Source organism: Trichechus manatus, unplaced genomic scaffold (genome assembly GCF_000243295.1).
Source record: "Trichechus manatus latirostris isolate Lorelei unplaced genomic scaffold, TriManLat1.0 scaffold00007, whole genome shotgun sequence".
Taxonomy (NCBI): Eukaryota; Metazoa; Chordata; class Mammalia; order Sirenia; family Trichechidae; genus Trichechus; species Trichechus manatus.
In genome coordinates this window covers 24,348,842-24,365,701 of record NW_004443943.1, presented here as the reverse complement: position 1 = coordinate 24,365,701, position 16,860 = coordinate 24,348,842, and the positions used below count along the sequence as shown (strand labels likewise).

Here is a 16,860-nt window from a genome sequence, read left to right as displayed (position 1 = left end):
TGAAGCAAGTGGCCTTTTTTGATCTAAATATCTCAATTGAACCTTTTGCCTCTTACCTCTCTCTTTCAAAACTTTCATAAACCTTCCCCTAGGCTGCCAGGAATCTAATGCCTGTGTTTCCTCAGTATTGTTAGGGGCTCTCTCAGGGCTGGGAAAAAGCAGACCTTGACAGCTGAATTGCTTTTACTGGAAGGTTCTTGACATCTGGGCAGGAAACCTGGAGGGGCAGGCCTTGCGATTTGCACAGCAGTGGAGTGTTGATCTGCACATAGCCACACTAGTTTTACTTACTAAACTTTATTGCAGTTAACGAAGTAGTTATTTTTAACAATAAAAGCAGAGTGCCTATAGATGAGAGGATGGTCCTGTCTCAGGCCAAGTTCCCTTCCCTAGTGTTTCAGACCCGGGCTGGCTAGAATAGGCTTCTAGACTATAACATTTATCCACCAGGTGTCATTATTTAGCAATTCTAGCAAGCTGCTGGGCTGCCTCAGTGCCCGCCTAGCTTTTCAATGGTTAGAATCCAAGGCTAGAGACAAGCATATGAGATGAAAGAAAACAGAGATTTGAGAAAGGGCAGTGTGGTTGGGATGCAGCTTGGGAGCCTTTCAAAGACCAATGACGCTTTCCTGATCAAGTTTCCTGACCTACATAGTTCCCTGGAAGAAGTCAGAATTTGGGTTCTTAGGAGTAGCCCTGGCTTCCAGCTGTGCTGTGTTACTCATGTTTGTATTGTCAAGTCCAAGTAGTCTTTCTTCTGAAATACAAACTACCCTGCTGTGCCCACCATGTCCTTTCCCTCTGGCTCCTGGTTCCTGTATCTTGGGGGACAGGAAAGCATCCACAGCAGAGAGAAATCGCTCCTTCCTAGACTGAGGGGCTCTAGAGACACAGAATTTAGGATACAAAGATGAGAAGTCATGGGGTTGAGAACAGGAGATGCGAGTGGTGGTGCCTGGTGAGAGGCCACCTGGAGGACTAGAGTGGGAAAGGAGCCTCTAACCGCCAGCTCCCCTATGCTTCTCTTCAGGTGGCAGGTACAAGGCTGGAGGCTGGGATGGAATCAGGCCGAGCCTATCCCCGCTTCGCTCTCAGAGCCAGCCATTGTTGGTGAAATCCATGCGCAGCGCCTCCTCCTCAGCGGGGCTCAGCTCCTGCAGTGGGGCACGGCAGGGGCCTCCGTAGTAGCCAAGCCAATCCATGGTTTTCTTCAGCCCTGGGATCCCAAAGCGCTGGGTCACCTGAGAAGCAGGGCCTGTTAGAAGAGACTGGGGAATCCCCTGCACACCCATATCTGGGGCCCAGGCACCTATTCCTTTCAGAAAATTGGCATTCCCACCCTCCGTCCCCGCTGAAGTTACTATACCAAATCTATGACACCAGGGTAGATTAGGAAACCAGATTTAGGGAACAGAAAGCATGTTACTAAAATGTAAAAGCCCTAGATTAATGAAGGAAGGTTTAGGAGAAAAAATCCAGTCTATAAGGAGAGAGAGTAGTGATTCCTCTGGGCACTAGAGCATCACCTGTCTGTAGCCCAGTTCCCTGGAACCTGACCCAGGGCACATCAGGCCTAGGAAGCCAGGAAACAGAAGGGCCTGTGAGAGCCTCAGGCACAACTGGGACCTCCACTCCCCATGTAGCAGGGTTCCCCGCACCCAACCATAGTTCCTCCCTGACCCCAACTCTAAATGCTTCTCGCAGGGAAAACAATGAGTCATTTGCTCAAAGAAGTTTTGTTGTGTAACCTTGTGTCATTTACTTATCATCCCTGAGCAAGGTCCCTGGTCCAAAAAATGAGGAGGCTGAACATGATCTCTAGAGTCTTTTCTATTATAATGCAGGTCCTAAAGCTACAGTCATAATTTAAATCATGCATGGAATAGAGTGAGTGAAGCATCGAGTTTCTTTACTTTTGGTGTTGCAACTGGTTATTTCATGCTGATTGGAAGTGTTAGGTGAATCTTTGACTACATAAAAACTAGGAAACCAATCATTACTTAGTAAAGTTTTATTTGGAGAGAAGGTAAAACCTCAGAAGTGTAGGTTCCATGAAAGGAAAAGATAATAAGAGAGGTTGTTTGGGGTAAAAAGGCTGGGGACCACTGATGGATAATTGACTAATAACTAGTCACCACTAGAGGCCAGTAGGCTTTAACAAGCATGGGATTTTTTTTCTTGGAATTGGTAGTAAGCCACTCTCTTCCTAGGCCTAGCCCCAGCCATAATGTTCTAATAACCTGGCCTTTTCACCCAAAACCTGAGTAGGGTGAGAGAGACCTAGGGGGGAGGGTGGAAACAAGAGGAAACTTTGTGTCTACCATATAGGTTTCTCAAGATTACAGATCTGTCCCCTCTTCAGACTCTGAGAAACAGTTGAATGCTTTGGTGGTAAAGACCATGGAAAATCCTAAATATAGCTGAGGGTAGGAGGGTAGCTGGATGGGAAGGTGGAGGAAGGACATTGTGTTCAACCAGGGCGGGGAGGGCAATAGGGTGACATCAAGCTGCTCTTGGGGTGGCTGAGCCCACAGCCCAGGCAGCAGAAAGGTGTTCCAGGCATTCCTGAGTGTGTGCCCAGAGCTGGCAGAGGAGAAGGCACAAATGAAGGGTAAGAAATGACAACATGCAGGGAGCTAGGATGGCAGCAAGGCATCCTCTCTTCCCAAGGGGCAGCCCAAGCTGCTTCATCTGTAAGATGAAGTCATAACAACGCCTACTCCGTAGAGATGTCACAAGGGCCAGATGAGAAAAATAACACTAATATTAGACCAGTCCCCAAGAGCCCTGAAAGCTTTTGCTCTTCCTGGTATGGTATTCGGGCTCTGGGACTTTCTCTTTCCCAGGCGGATAGGAATGAGAGAGCAGAGGCCCCACCCTAGTAGAATGTCTAGCATGTACAGGACAGCCTGTGCCCTGATAGGGCTTAGTCAAAAGGCCCTCATTTCTGTGGTCCTTACATACTATGTGCTGAGTGTCTTATCCCAGGAGAACTTCCATATCCAGGGAGATTTGTGCTTGCCTCCTCAGCTGTCCTTTCCCTAAACCTGAGTTAGTCTGCCCTGTGAGGCAAGGATATAAACTATGAGATAGATCGAGAGCACACTTGTAACTTGATCCAAACAAAATACTGTGAGTGTCTAGCTCAGTGCTGGGCCTAGAGTGAGGCTAGGAAGGCGCTTGCCTAGGATGCAAAATTTAAGGAGGTGCCAAAAAACTCGGCAATCAAGATAAATAATATTTTAATATAACATTTTCTAAAGATCAAGATAAATGCTAAAAATCTATGATGAACAAAATGTCGAATAACAGTGTCACGCCATACCATATTGGAACCTGAGGCAAAAGGAAAAATGTGCACCCCATATACATGTTTTTAATGGTTAATTTTTTTTTCTAGAAGTAGATTTTGAAAAACTTTATTGATGAGTTTTCTTCTATCATAGCTAAGAAAGTAAAATTATAATTATGCTTTCGGTATAAATAAAATACTTAAACTTAAAATAATACTGTGAATTTAAATACACTTTTTAATTTTTCAATGTTTTTTCAACTACTTCTAACAAAAAAAAATAACCATTTAAAAAACAATTAGATCTTCAGCTTATGGGAGGATGGAGTAGATCTACTTTTCCCTATACCTCCCACTAAGTACAACTAAAAACCCTGGACAGTATATAAAAAACAAACATGAGACTCCAAAAGGTAGAGAGAAGAAGATTAACTACGAACCTCAGAATTCAAGGAAAGACACAGTGGTGAGTTCTCTGGGTTTCTTTTTGCCTCATATGTCTTGCTGAAGAAGCCGGCAACCCAGAAACGCCAATGGGCACAGACAAAAAAAAAAAGCCCCAGCAAAAGTCTACTGTCTAGCCAAGGACCAGGAAAGAGGCAGTCTAGCAAGATAGAAAACTTCTGGACAATAATTGCTCTACTCCAGCCAAACACTGGAGGAAAAAAAAAAAAAATTTGGTCCTACCCCCACTCAGGCCACAGCAACAGCTGAGTAAGAAGCCTAAACATCCATCCTTACCAGGCTGTAATGGCATCCCATTCCCTCCATCCACCTGGGTGGTGTCACAGAAGGCCAAGTAGGGAGCCAGCATTCCTATCTCCATCAAGCAGTAACGAGGACCCCTTCTACCCACCCATGGTGTTAGTGGAAACTACCTGGGAGCCTGAGCTTCCTCTCCCACTCAGCAGTAGGTGCCTGTCCCCCTCCCACAGGCATGGTGTCAGAGGAGGGTTGGTGGAGAGTCAGGACTTTCACCACTGCCTGCCCGTAAGGAGGCCATCTCCTCTTACATACATGATGTCAGTGAGGAGCAGTAATGAGGCACTCCCACCCCTTCCAGTCAGGGAGGTGTCAGTGGGGGCCTAGTGGAGAACTGGAACTCCCACCGCCACCTATCAGTAAGAAAGAGTACTCTCTCAACTGTCACTGGAGGCTGAGTGGGGAGACTGGACCCCTACCCCTATCTGGCAGTAACAAGGTGGTGCTTCCCCTTGCCCTGTCAGAGTGGTGTCAGAGAAAGTCAGCAACAACAGAAGGCTTAACTAAGACCCAAAGTCTCATGACATAATACCCAAAATGTACAGATTTCAATACTGAAAATCATTCATGGGTTGTGGTTGCACAACACATTAACATAATTGATATCACTAAATTATACACCTGGAAAATGTTGAATTGGCAAATGTTGTATTATATATATTTTTACAGACTAAAAAAAAATAAAAGAAAAAATCATTTACGTACCAGAAACCAGGAAATCTCAAAAAAGACAATCGATGCCAACACCGAGATGACAGAGCTGTTAGAATTATCTGACAAAGGTTTTAATGCAACCATCATAGCAATGCTTCAACAAACAAATATGAACGCATCAAATGGAAAAAATATAAATTTTTAGCAAAGAAATAGAAAATATCAGCAAAGAAACAGCAGATATACAGAAGAATCAAATGGAAACTTTAGAACTGAAAAATGCAATAACCAAAATTAAAAACTCAATGGGCTCAAGAGCAGAATGGAAGGGACAAAGGAAAAAAAATCAATGAACTGGAAGATAGAACAATAGAAATTACTCTGTCTGAAAAACAGAGACAAAAAAGAACACAGCCTCAGGGACCTGTGGGGCTGTAACAAAAGATTTAACATTTGTGTCATCAGAGTCTCCAACGGAGTGAAGAAAGAGGGTGGGACCAAAAAAGTGCTCAAAGAAATAATGGCTGAAAACTCCTCAAATTTGGCAAAAGACATAAACCTACAGATTCAAGAAGGTGAGTGAACCCCAAATAGGATAAACCCAAAGAAATTCACCCAAAGACACATCATAGTCAAACTTTGGAAAATTAAAGACCATGAAAAATTCTTGAAAGCAGTGAGAGAGAAATAACACCTTCCGACAGAGAAAAAAACCACAACCGCTTTCAATGACAACAGATTTCTCTTGAGAAACCAGAGATGCCAGAAGGAAGTGGTATATTTTTCAAGTGCTGATAGGAAAAAAAACAAACCAGTCAATCCAGAATTTACGTCCAGTGAAAATATCCTTCAGGAATGAAGAAGAAATTCAGACATTCTTATATGAAGGAAAACTAAGTGAATTTGTCGTCTGCAGACCAACCCTATGAGAACTGCTAAAGGAAGTTCTCTAAACAAAAAGGAAATGAGGAAAGGGGGCATGGCTATAAAAGAGTAACATGAGAGATACTTGTAGTGATGGAATTGTTTTGTATTTTGACTGTATCAATGTCTATATCCTGGTTGTGACATTGCACTATTGTTCTGTAAGATGTAACCATTGGGGAAAATTGAATAGAAGCTACATGGGATCTCTCTGTATTATTTCTTACAATTGTATGTGAACCTACAACTGTCTCAAAATAGAAAGTTTAATTTAAAAAAATACATAAGATCATGTACATAGGAGCACACGTTTTTCTTTTTCTCTCAGACTCCATTATGGCTCCACACAACCCTGCCTAGCACTAGGCAGGTTCTTAACATCTTAGGTTCTCCCCAGCTTGCCCAGCACAGAATTGGGGTGCATGATCTGACCACGGAACAGACTTTAAAGACAGGATTCTCCTCCAGCCTTCCAACTCCTCCTCTGCTACTCCCAATAGTCTCTTTTTTAGCATCTGGCCCCGATAAAGCTGGCCATGGTTCACTCCCTTGAGGGTGGTGCATCTCTAGGTCAGCTCCCAGGATTATGTCATAATCACCCAGGATGCTTGTTTCAATGCATATTTCTGGGCCCCACTCCAGACCTAAAAAATTAGAATTTTAACTAGCATCCCAGTGCACACTTAAGTGTGAGACACAATAGGGCTCAACTTTGTCTGAAGTCAGGATTTGCTGGGGAGGCACAAGAAGTTCCCACACTGGAAAGGATGTTCTGAGAGAGAAGAGGCTGAGTGAGACCCCTGTGCCAGCCCTGGCTCCTGCTCCAATGAGGGCACAGAGCCCCTTCCCACCCCCTGCTGCCCTGGGCTGGGAGCTCACCGCAGTGTTTGGCTCAATGAGTCGGTGCTGCAGCTTCTGGGCATCTTCCCATTGCCCTGTGAGGCAGAGTTGCTCCAGCTGGCACACCTGGGCCCCCAGGACATTGGCCAGGGCACACACACCCCCCACAGCTCCTGTCGCAGAGTAAGTTGCAGAACATCAGCAGAGTCTCTTCTCACAGAGAATGTAGAACCCTCTCCCCCTGGGGAGACAGAATGCAATTTCTGTGGCACTGGTTGGCCATGTCAGGGGCAAACTCTGTGAGTTCACAAAGTACAGATTTCCAGAGAGGAAAGCTGCCTGCATGTTCAAAGCAGAACCCTGCACACTGAGTGCTGCTCAGAGCTGTTCTGTGAGGGGCAGGGAGCAGAGCCAGAGGCTAACTAAGGACGGTTCTTTCCCTGCCCCCACATCTTGCCCCCCTAGTAAGGTCCCACCTGCCAGTGCACACCTCCAGTGTTCGTCCAATAGCCCCTGACTCATAAATCCTGGAGGGAGGTGAAGTGCATGGGAAGCTTTTTGCTCTTCTGAAACCGTATTCCACCCAGTGAATCCAGCCTGAGACGGAGGTGGGGTGGAGGTGGGGGAAGCTGGAAAGAGCTCTGAACACAGAGTCAAGAGACTTGGCATTTCCTCCCATTGGCCATATAAACTTGGCCAACTCACAGACTCTCTCTGGTCCTCTTTGTTCTCATCCGGGCAATGAAAATGTGTTGGCTGTGATCTGAGAAAGCCCTGGCACTGCTGCAGGCTGTGCATGTGATTCTAAGGCTAGTTAGGAATGACCAAACGCACGGTGGCCTCAAGGCTGGAGAGAGAAAGAGCAGGCAATTGGAATAAGTACATATGTTGCTGTTGACGTTAGGTGCCCTCGAGTCGGTTCCGACTCAGGGACCCACTGTACAACAGAAGGAAACACTGCCTGGTCCTGTGCCATCCTCACAATTGTTGCTATGTTTGAGCCCATCATTGCAGCCACTGTGTCAATCCATCTGATTGAGGGTCTTCCTCTTATACCCTGATCCTCTACTTTACCATGCATGATGTCCTTCTCCAGGGACTGATCCCTGCTTATAACATGTCCAAAGTACATGAGGTGTAGTCTCGCCATCCTTGTTTTTAGGAAGCATTCTGGGTGTGCTCCTTTCAAGATGTGATTAGAGGACCTAAATTCGTCACCTAGGTAGGGAGCTCAGGACTCAGAACAAACTGCAGGCATTCCTATAGGCATTGTACAGGCCAGGCGTTTTATACTCCCACCCTCCACTCCATGCCACCAAGGTCACACACAGCACCCAGTATTCAGAAAGGCAAATGGCATGGCCAAAATTCCTGAGGTTTCAGAGCAGGCATGCTGGCAAATGCCCTCTGCAGCCCCAGTCCCAGCCCTCAGGGTCTCTCCCAGCAGAGCCCAGCTGTCCTGTGAATCTTGGTCACCGATCACAGTTTGAGAGCAGAGGGCACCCTACCCAAGGCATAGCTGGCAAGCAGGAAGCCAGCTGATCCAGCCAACACCTGGAAATCCTGTTTCCTGGTCTTGTGAACAATCAGCCCGATCCTGGTCACCTGAAAGAACAAACCCGGAGTGCGTGCTGGGCCCAGAGCCCCAGCCGCCAGCCTGGAGTGAGGGCTGGGGAAGCGTTGTTGTAGGAGAGCCCCATTCCTGGAGAGATGCCCCAAAGTTCAGACAAAGCCCCGAGTGCCCAAGGACAGAGAGAACCCAAACAGGTGCCCAGGACGGAGTGGTCCCAGAGCTGCCCTAACTTTGGTAGCAAAAGTGCTAGGGCCCAGAGAAAGAGAGGCATGCCCCGGCCTGGGAGTGGCCTGCCACTCACATCACCAGCGCTGTCCTTGATGCCCACAATATTTGGGTGCTGGGACAGCGTGACTACCGCATCCACAGGCAAGTCCAGCCCTGTGTTGGCCGGGACACTGTACAACACCACAGGGATGGGGGAGAGGTCAGCAACCTAAGAGGGTAGAGAAAAGGGGTAAATGGGAGCTGCCCAGCCCATCAAAGCCCCAGTGACTGCCCACAACCAGCAAGGACCTGGCCTGGGTCACTGCAGCACCACTTGGACAGGTCACCAGCTTAACTATAAGTCACAAGTACCATGGACACCGATTTTAAGTAATAATAATCTGCAATATTTACTGGGCGCTTTGTATGTGCCAGGTACCATCCTAAGCCCATTATGCTCATGATCTCATTTAATCCTCACAATAAACTTATGACAAAGATACCATTATTCCTCCCATTTTGAAGGAGGAGGAAACAGCGACTCAGAATGGTTACGTAAATTGCCCGATGTCACAAAGCTGGTACGTGGTGGCACTCCAGCATCTCCGTGGGAGAAAAGACCTGGCGATCTACGCCTGTAAAGATTACAGCCAAGAAAATCCTATGGGGCAGTTCTACTCTGTCACATTGGGTTGCTATGAGTTGGCATCAACTCGACAGAAATAACGCTCACCACCTACCCCTTGCTCCTTTTCTATCCCTCAGCATTGTCTCCACCTCATCTAGCCTCCTCTCAAACCCACACCCTGCCTCGAACCCATGCCCACCCATCACACCCACCTTGGTGTAGTGGTGAATGAGGGCAGCACTGCTCATGCGGCCACGATAGTAGCAAGGGGTCACCACCATGACAGCATCAGCCCCAACCTGGGCCATGCTCACGGTCATCTCCACTGTGGCTTGAGTGGCTGCAGGCGGAAAAATGGAGTCTTCTCTATGAGTCATGGAGGGCAAGAGCAGGAGATAAAAGGCCTGGGCTAGGTCCCTGGGGCAGACAAAGGGTGCCTCAGCGTGTCTCAGAAGAAGTAGAACAAGTAGGCAGAACCCAACTCCCAGGGCCAAGGAGCCTGAACCCCACCCTCAGCCACCTCCAGGGTCCTGGACATTATGGCCTCACACTCGCAGCCGGAGCCAGCAATCAGGAGCTTGTCCTTGGGCACGGCCTGGCGCGCACGGCTCACCATCTCCAGGCGCTCACTGCTCGTCAGGAAGGGGAACTCACCATTGGAGCCCTGGACCACGAAGCCTGCAACACAGGTCCCATCACAGCCAGCTGACACCTGCTCATCCTCTTATGAACAACCAGGGCATTGGTATTACACTCACCCAGGTTCCTACCTCCCTAACACCACAGCCTTTTCACATATTTCCTTTCTGATGCAGCCAGAATGTGTTCTTACCCATTTACAGTGAGGGTTTTCAAGTGATTTTTCTTTGTTTTAATGAAATGTTTTAAATACACCCAAAAGGATAATAATACAATCCACATCAGTGTACCCAACACCCAAGGCAACCCACCCCTGATCACCTTCCTCTTCCTCTTCTCTCTGTCCTGACTTTATACACTGAAGACATACATTTGAACCCATGAGCAAGACGTAATTTAGTTCTGGCAATTTTAAACTTCTTGTAAATGGGATCAAACTTATATAAACCAGTTGCCACTGACTCGATTCTGACTTATGGTGACCTCTTGTTCGTCAGAGTAGGACTGTGCTCCAGAAGGTTTTCTTTTTTTATTGCACTTTAGATGAAGATTTACAGAACAAATAGTTTCTCATTAAACAGTTAGTACACATATTGTTTTATAACATTAGTTAACAACCCCATGACATGTCAACACACTCCCTTCTCGACCTTGGGTTCCTTATTACCAGCTTTCCTGTCCCGTCCTGCCTTCTAGTCCTTGTCCCTGGGCTGTTGTGTCCCATTAGTCTCGTTTTGTTTTATGGAGCTGTCTAATCTTTGGCTGAAGGGTGAATCTTGGGAGTGACTTCATTACTGAGCTAAAACGGTGTCTGGGGACCGTACTCTCAGGGTTTCTCCAGTTTCTGTCAGGCCAGTAAGTCTGGACTTTTTTTTTGTGAGTTACAATTTTGTTCTACGTTTTTCTCCAGCTCTGTCTGGGGCCCTCTGTTGTGATCCCTGTCAGAGCGGTCAGTGGTGGTAGCTGGGCACCATTTAGTTGTTCTGGACTCAGTCTGGTGGAGGCCGTGGTAGCTGTGGTCCATTAGTCCTTTGGACTAATCTTGCCCTTGTATCTTGTTTTCTCTCCATAGGGTTTTCAATGGCTGATTTTTCAGAGAGCACCAGGCCTTTTTTCTGAAGTGACTCTGGGTGAACTTGAACCTCCAACTTTTGGTTAGCCGCTGAATGCATTAACTGTTTGTACACCCAGCGACTCTCAAATTTATATAACCTTCTGCAATTTGCTGTTTTTGCTCAGCATTAAGTTTTAAGCTTTGTCCATAGCAGTACATGTAGCTCTGATGCATTCCTTTTAATTGCTGTGTAGTATTCTGTTATATGGTTAGACTACAATTTATTTTTCATTCTCCTGTTGAGGACATTTAAAATGTTTCCTTCTTTTTGCTATTACAAGCAATGTTGAAACAAACATTTTCTGTAATATCTCCTGTGCACATGTGCAGGAGTTTTTCTGGAGTTAAGATACTTGGGCATGTAATTGGTGGGTCATATGGGCATGCATCTTCATGTGCCAAACTTGTCTTTAATTAACCAGTGTATATCCCATCAGCAGCATGAGAGAGCCTGTTAGTGTTCATCCATGCTAACACTTGGTATTGTCAAAACTAATTTTTGCCAATTTGCTGGGTGAAAAGTGAAATCTCATTGTTCTATTTTGCATTTTTCTGTTTTATCAATCATTTGTTCGAGGGGTTTCTAACATGTACCAGCTACAGATGTCAACCCTTTAACATCCAGCAAAGACCAGAAGAACTGATGCTCTTCAGCAGGATAACAAGGAAGTGTGAGTAAAATCACTTTTCTCTCAACTTTTGTCAAAATTTAACTTTCTTTTTCCTGTTCTTTTCTTTCTCTTCCCCACTCCATTCCATTCCCCACCCCCTGCCAAAAAAAAAAAAAAAAAGTAGTTTACAAATATAGCAAACAATGTTGTTGTTAGCTGCCCTCAAGTCGCCCCCAACTCATGGTGACCCCACGCACAGTGAAATGAAACACTGCCCAATTCTGCGCCATCCCCACGATTGCAGATTGGGCCATTATGATCCACAGGAAAGCATACAATACCTTAGGATTATCAACAAATAGAATGATATCTGGGAGAAGGGGAAAACAATAATAAAGCCAGGAGCAACGTTGGCATAGAAAATTCCTGCAATACAGTTGTGAGGATGGGCCATAAATTTGACTTAGAGTTTCCTGACAGTCAAAGCTAAAAAGGAAACATGGTCAGCTAACACATATGTAGAATCCAAAAGATAAAAGCAAAGCAGCTGCCCTGGAAAAGCACAGTTTCCTGGCACTGGAACCAAGAGAAATTGTTCCTGTGAGTCATCCTTAAGGGGACACAGTGGGATGTAGACTCAACTTTACACCACCAACCTATTTCCATGCTGTTAACTACATCGTTAGATCCCACTGAGTGGATTGCCAGAATCTCTCTCACTAGACATTTAGCAATTTCCCCCCAGTTTTTTGCTTTGATAGCATTGCAGGGAACATCTGGAGGCAAATAGCTCCTGGCTTCTGTTGATTGCCTCCTGAGGATCCATTCCTTGGTGTCGGGTTAGCAGCCTTCCTACACATCCTGCTACATGAGGCCCCAGTCCTTCGCCAGTGGGTCATACCCATGTGCAGAGCTGTCAAACCCGGATGAGGGCCTGAGTCCATCCACTTTCGGACCAGCACCATCTGACTAAGTATTTAAGGATCAAGCTCTTGCCACTTCTGTTTAAATGCCAAAGACATCTTCCTCCCCAGTCCTGCTTCCCACCCCTTTATTTTGCGTTTTCCTGTTTTATCAATCATTTGTTTGAGAGGTTCCTAACATGTACTGGCTACAGGTGTCAACTGGGCTGGGAACTGGGGCTGGTTCTTGCTACAGTCCTTCTTCAGCCACAGTCACTCACATCCAGGTCACTCCTCATCCTGGTGATCAGTTCCCTCCAGGTGGACAGGTTCTGGGCACCTGCCCTGAACAGCACAGCTTTTCGGTCTTACACTCTGGAAGGCAGAAGCAGGCTCCTGTGCTTGAGGCTCCTAGTGGCACAGCCCTCTCTCTTTCCTTTTATAAGGGAGCATCTGACCCAGGCCCAACTCTCAAGAGGGAAGAAATGCCAGGCTGGGGAAGACAGAAGTGTGGTGTAGCTGGAGGAGCTCTGGACTCAAGAGTCACCTCTGGCTTTTGAGCATGTCACAGCATGTCCCTGAGTCTCCGTTTCCTCCTCTGTAGAATAGCAATGAAATCCTTTCCAAGCCTATCTTACAGGACTATTTAAAATAAGAAAATGAACAAGAAAGAACTTTGAATCTGATTATTAAGGGATTGTTGGTAAAATCACTTTCCTCTCAACTTTTCTTATTTAACTTTCTCTTACTTCTTCTTTCTCCTACCCACTTCATTCCATTCCAAAAATATTTTGAAATAGTTTGCAGCATACAAGGCAACAGGATTATCATAAATAGATATCTGGGAGAAAGGAAAGAAAAGGAAGCCAGGAGCAAAGCTGGTATACAAAACTAAATGCTGCAAGAGCTCCCTCCTTCTCCCTGGCTAGATGTCCACTGCCAGGCCTGACGTGCCTCCCCTCATGTAGAGAGGGGCCTAGAGGAGAGGAAAAGGCCAGGGTCCTGCATGGGCAGGGGAACCGAGGCAAGCGAGTGGCAGAGGAGCAGGAAGGCCATGGAGCAGAATTGTCCGATGCATAGGCTCTGAAGTCAGAGGAGCTAGGACTGAAGTCTCATTGTGGTCCTTCGTGAGATATGAGATCTTGAGCAAACGGCTTAACCAAACCTCAGCTTCCTCAGCTGAAGAATAGGGGTACCTTCCTCACAGTGCTATCATGAGGTTTCAATGAGATGCGAGTTGTAAAGTGCTAGGAATAGAACCTGGCACTCAATAAGTGTGAGCCGTAGTTATCATAACCCCAGAAGAAAGTGCTGAAGCCTTAAATCAGGAAGGTGGCAGTTTTCCTTTGAAGCGGAGGAGGATGGCTGGCGTTGGAGCAGAGACAGCACTCCAGGACCTCCCAGGCCCCTCCAGCTGTGAGACCAAAGAGGCTCATTCTCATTTCAGAGCTATTCTCCCCTGCCCCCACGGTTGTTCTGGATGCTCAGGGAAGCCAGAGTGGCCTGGGAAGGGGAGTGGGTGTTTGGGGTTGAGGATGCATGAGAAACATGGTGACATACAGTGGCCAAGAGGAAGCACAGCCTCTCTTATATAAAGAGCATTCCTGGTCACTGTTATGCCCTCTTAGTGCATCATCATTGCCACGTCCTCTGAGAGTCTTTCTGGGATTCCTCCACTGGACAGCTTTCCTGCGAACTTCCATTACCAGTTCCTTGCTGCCTACTCAAATGCACAGAGGGCCTCAGAAATTTCAAGTCTGCCCTCCCCCGCCCACATTAGACAAAAATTTATCAGTCTGACCTCTGCTTTAAATGAGGGAATTGGACTGGACGGTCTCTGAAGTCTTCCTTGACATCTTCCTCTTTTTCGATAACCCTCTACTCTGCCAAGCATGATGTCCTTCTTTAGGGACTGATCCCTCCTGATAACATGTCCAAAGTATGTGAGACGTGGTCTCATCATCCTTGCTTCTAAGGAGCATCTGGTTGTACTTCTTCCAAGACAGATTTGTTCTTTCTTCACCAACACCATGATTCAAAGGTGTCAATTCTTCTTTAGTCTTCTTTATTCATCGTCCAGCTTTCATGTGCATATGAGGCAATTGAAAATACCATGGCTTGGGTCAGGAGCACCTTAGTCTTCAAGGTGACAACTTTGCTTTTTAACACTTTAAAGAGGTCTTTTGGAGCAGATTTGTCCAGAGCAATGTGTCGTTGGATTTCTTGACTGTTGCTTCCATGGGTATTGATTGTGGATCCAAGTAAATGAAATCCTTGACAACTTCAATCTTTTCTCCGTTTATCGTAATGTTGCTAATTGGTCCAGTTGTGAGGATTTTTGTTTTCTTCATGTTAAGGTGTAATCCATACTGCAGGCTGTGGTCTTTGATCTTAATCAGTAACTACACTACTTTAAGTCCTCTTCACTTTTAGCAAGCAAGGTTATGTCATCTGCGTATCGCAGATCGTTAATGAGTCTTCCTCCAATCCTGATGCCCCATTCTTCTTCATATAGTCTAGCTTCTCGGATTATCTGCTCTGCATACAGATTGAATAAATATGGTGAAAGGATACAACCCTGATGCACACCCTTCCTGACTTTCAACCACGCAGTATCCCCTTGTTCTGTTCAAATGACTGCCTCTTGATGTATGTGTGTGTGTATGCATGTATATATGTATGTGTATAGATACATACACACACACACACACACACACACACACACACATATGGTCATGGAGCCCTGGTGGCACGGTGGTTAAGAGCTCAGCTGCTAACCAAAAGGTTGGCAGTTCAAATCCACCAGCCGCTCCTTGGAAACCCTATGGGGCAGTTCTACTCTAGCCCATAGGGCACTATGAGTCAGAATCCACTCAACGGCAACAGTTTTGTTTTTTTTTAAATATGGTCACTTATTAGTAATGTCAAAAAATTCAAATACTCCTCCCAACGGTACTCCATAAAAGCAAATGACAACATCTAGGGTATATATGAATTTATCCATCCTTTGCAGTAATTCTGTGCACTTCCTCCCCCACTCCCTTCTTGCTTGGGCATAAGGCCCACAGGCTGGAAACCGCTGGTAAATCCATAATAGATCCAAATGGTAAGAAATTTCTTCTAATTTCACTTGGAATTAGATGGTACCTTGTAGCTGGTAGCTGACTTCTCTCAAATTTCACGGGAAAGGTGGCTGCCTCCCTTTAACTGACTTGGGGCCACCACTTGCCCCAGAAATAGCTTCTTGGGAAACAGGAGGAGGAGGAGTTTGAGTCCCAGGTTTGCGTGAGGGCAGAGAAAGTGTCAGAACACCTGGGAAGAGGTGAGGAATAAGGATGAGAGAAGTAGACCCCATGTGGGGATGGTGGAAAGAAGCCTGAGAGGCGGTACAGGGCTGAGATTAGTGGTATAGGTTTAGAATCCGGCAAAACTGGGATCTAATCCTAGCAATATCACTTACAATCTATGTCATCTCAGCATAATTTCTCTGAACTTCAGATTCCTCATTTGCAAAATAGAGTTAACTTAATACCTTCCTTATGGGGCTGTGACTTAACATTTAACACTGAACACAGAGTATAGCATATACTAAAACTCAAAAAGAGGAAGCCGGTAGTAGTATTAGTAATACTGGTAGTAGCAGGGCAGCAGACACGGTCACAGGCACAACAGTAACAGAAACAAGAGCAGAGATCATACCAACACAATAGCTCTGAAGGTAGGTGGTGGGGAGGGATCCAGCATGGAAACATGGATCCGAATGGGTCCGGGGAAACAGGTGGGGCAGGGAGAGAGAACTGTAATGTGGGACACCACATAGCTTGAGAAGAAATAGGCAGGGTGAAGATGGCACCAAGAGGACAGGAGGCCTCTGTCCCACCCCACTTGCTTACCCTCTTCTGAAAGCCCATTTCTTTCCACCATCCCCAACACCTGGCTGCTTTCCCCTTCCCTGGCTATGGCAAGTTGGTAAGTGTTGAACCCCCTGGAGATATCCCATTCCTGGAACCTGAGAACTGGGGAGCCATTTTAAGGAGTCTCAAAAGAGCCCAGTGAAAATACCCCAGGCCATGGCCCTCACACCAAGGGCTGCTGGAGAAGCTCTCTCCCCATTCCCTGCCCAGGCCTTAGGTTGGCCACAGACCCTCCAGACTCAGAGTGAGGGTACGCAAGGCTTTATTGGCTCAGTTCCAGGCATTTGGCATCAGTGTGGGGCTCCCAGCTGCTCCTGGGGGTCTGCTTTGTCTGTCTTCTCTCGGTGGGTCTTCAGGAGCTTCAGAGTGTCTCAGCTACTTCACTTCCTCTCAGCTCTCCCAACATCAGGGGCTGTCCTCTGTGGAAGACCCCACGCATGGAGTCGAAGGGGTCCAGGACCGCTGTGGGGCTGGAGAAGAGAGGATTTTGGCAGCAGCATCTTACCCTGGGCCACGTAGGTTGCCACATAGGAGAGAAAACTGCCTGAGTATGTGTGCCAGCCCTGCTGGGGGAAGGGGCATCTTCATCCATGGTTAGGTAGCTTCAAAGGAGTCATAGATCTGGTGGCTGCGGTTGGGCATGCTGTGGCTCTGGTGGCTCTGGTGACCTGGATGACTCTGGTGGCTCTGGTGACTTGGATAAATCTGATGGCTCTGGTGAGCTGGATGAGCCTGATGGCTCTGGTGACCTGGATGAGCCTGATGGCTCTGGTGACTTGGATAAATCTGATGGCTCTGGT

The 16,860-nt window shown here is 46.6% G+C and overlaps 2 protein-coding genes across 3 annotated transcripts in view; both read right to left on the bottom strand.

The window, feature by feature from the left end:
• Positions 1-1,019: 1,019 nt before the first annotated feature.
• Positions 1,020-16,860, bottom strand: part of HOGA1 (4-hydroxy-2-oxoglutarate aldolase 1) — a 20,911-nt gene continuing 5,070 nt past the window's right edge. The window contains exons 2-7 of one of the 2 annotated variants that reach the window (XM_004369997.1): positions 9,430-9,558; positions 9,093-9,220; positions 8,347-8,481; positions 7,981-8,077; positions 6,512-6,645; positions 1,020-1,241 (exon numbers count right to left, since the gene is read on the bottom strand). In XM_004369997.1, the coding sequence (XP_004370054.1) occupies positions 1,092-1,241; positions 6,512-6,645; positions 7,981-8,077; positions 8,347-8,481; positions 9,093-9,220; positions 9,430-9,558 (773 nt within the window). In that variant the 3' untranslated portion in view covers positions 1,020-1,091. The remainder of the gene's footprint in view (positions 1,242-6,511; positions 6,646-7,980; positions 8,078-8,346; positions 8,482-9,092; positions 9,221-9,429; positions 9,559-16,860) is intronic. The other variant, XM_004369998.1, reaches the window with a different exon arrangement.
• CUNH10orf62 (chromosome unknown C10orf62 homolog) overlaps positions 16,655-16,860 on the bottom strand; it is a 987-nt gene continuing 781 nt past the window's right edge. The window contains exon 2 of the mRNA XM_023740553.1: positions 16,655-16,828. Coding sequence (XP_023596321.1) covers positions 16,655-16,828 — 174 coding nt within the window. The remainder of the gene's footprint in view (positions 16,829-16,860) is intronic.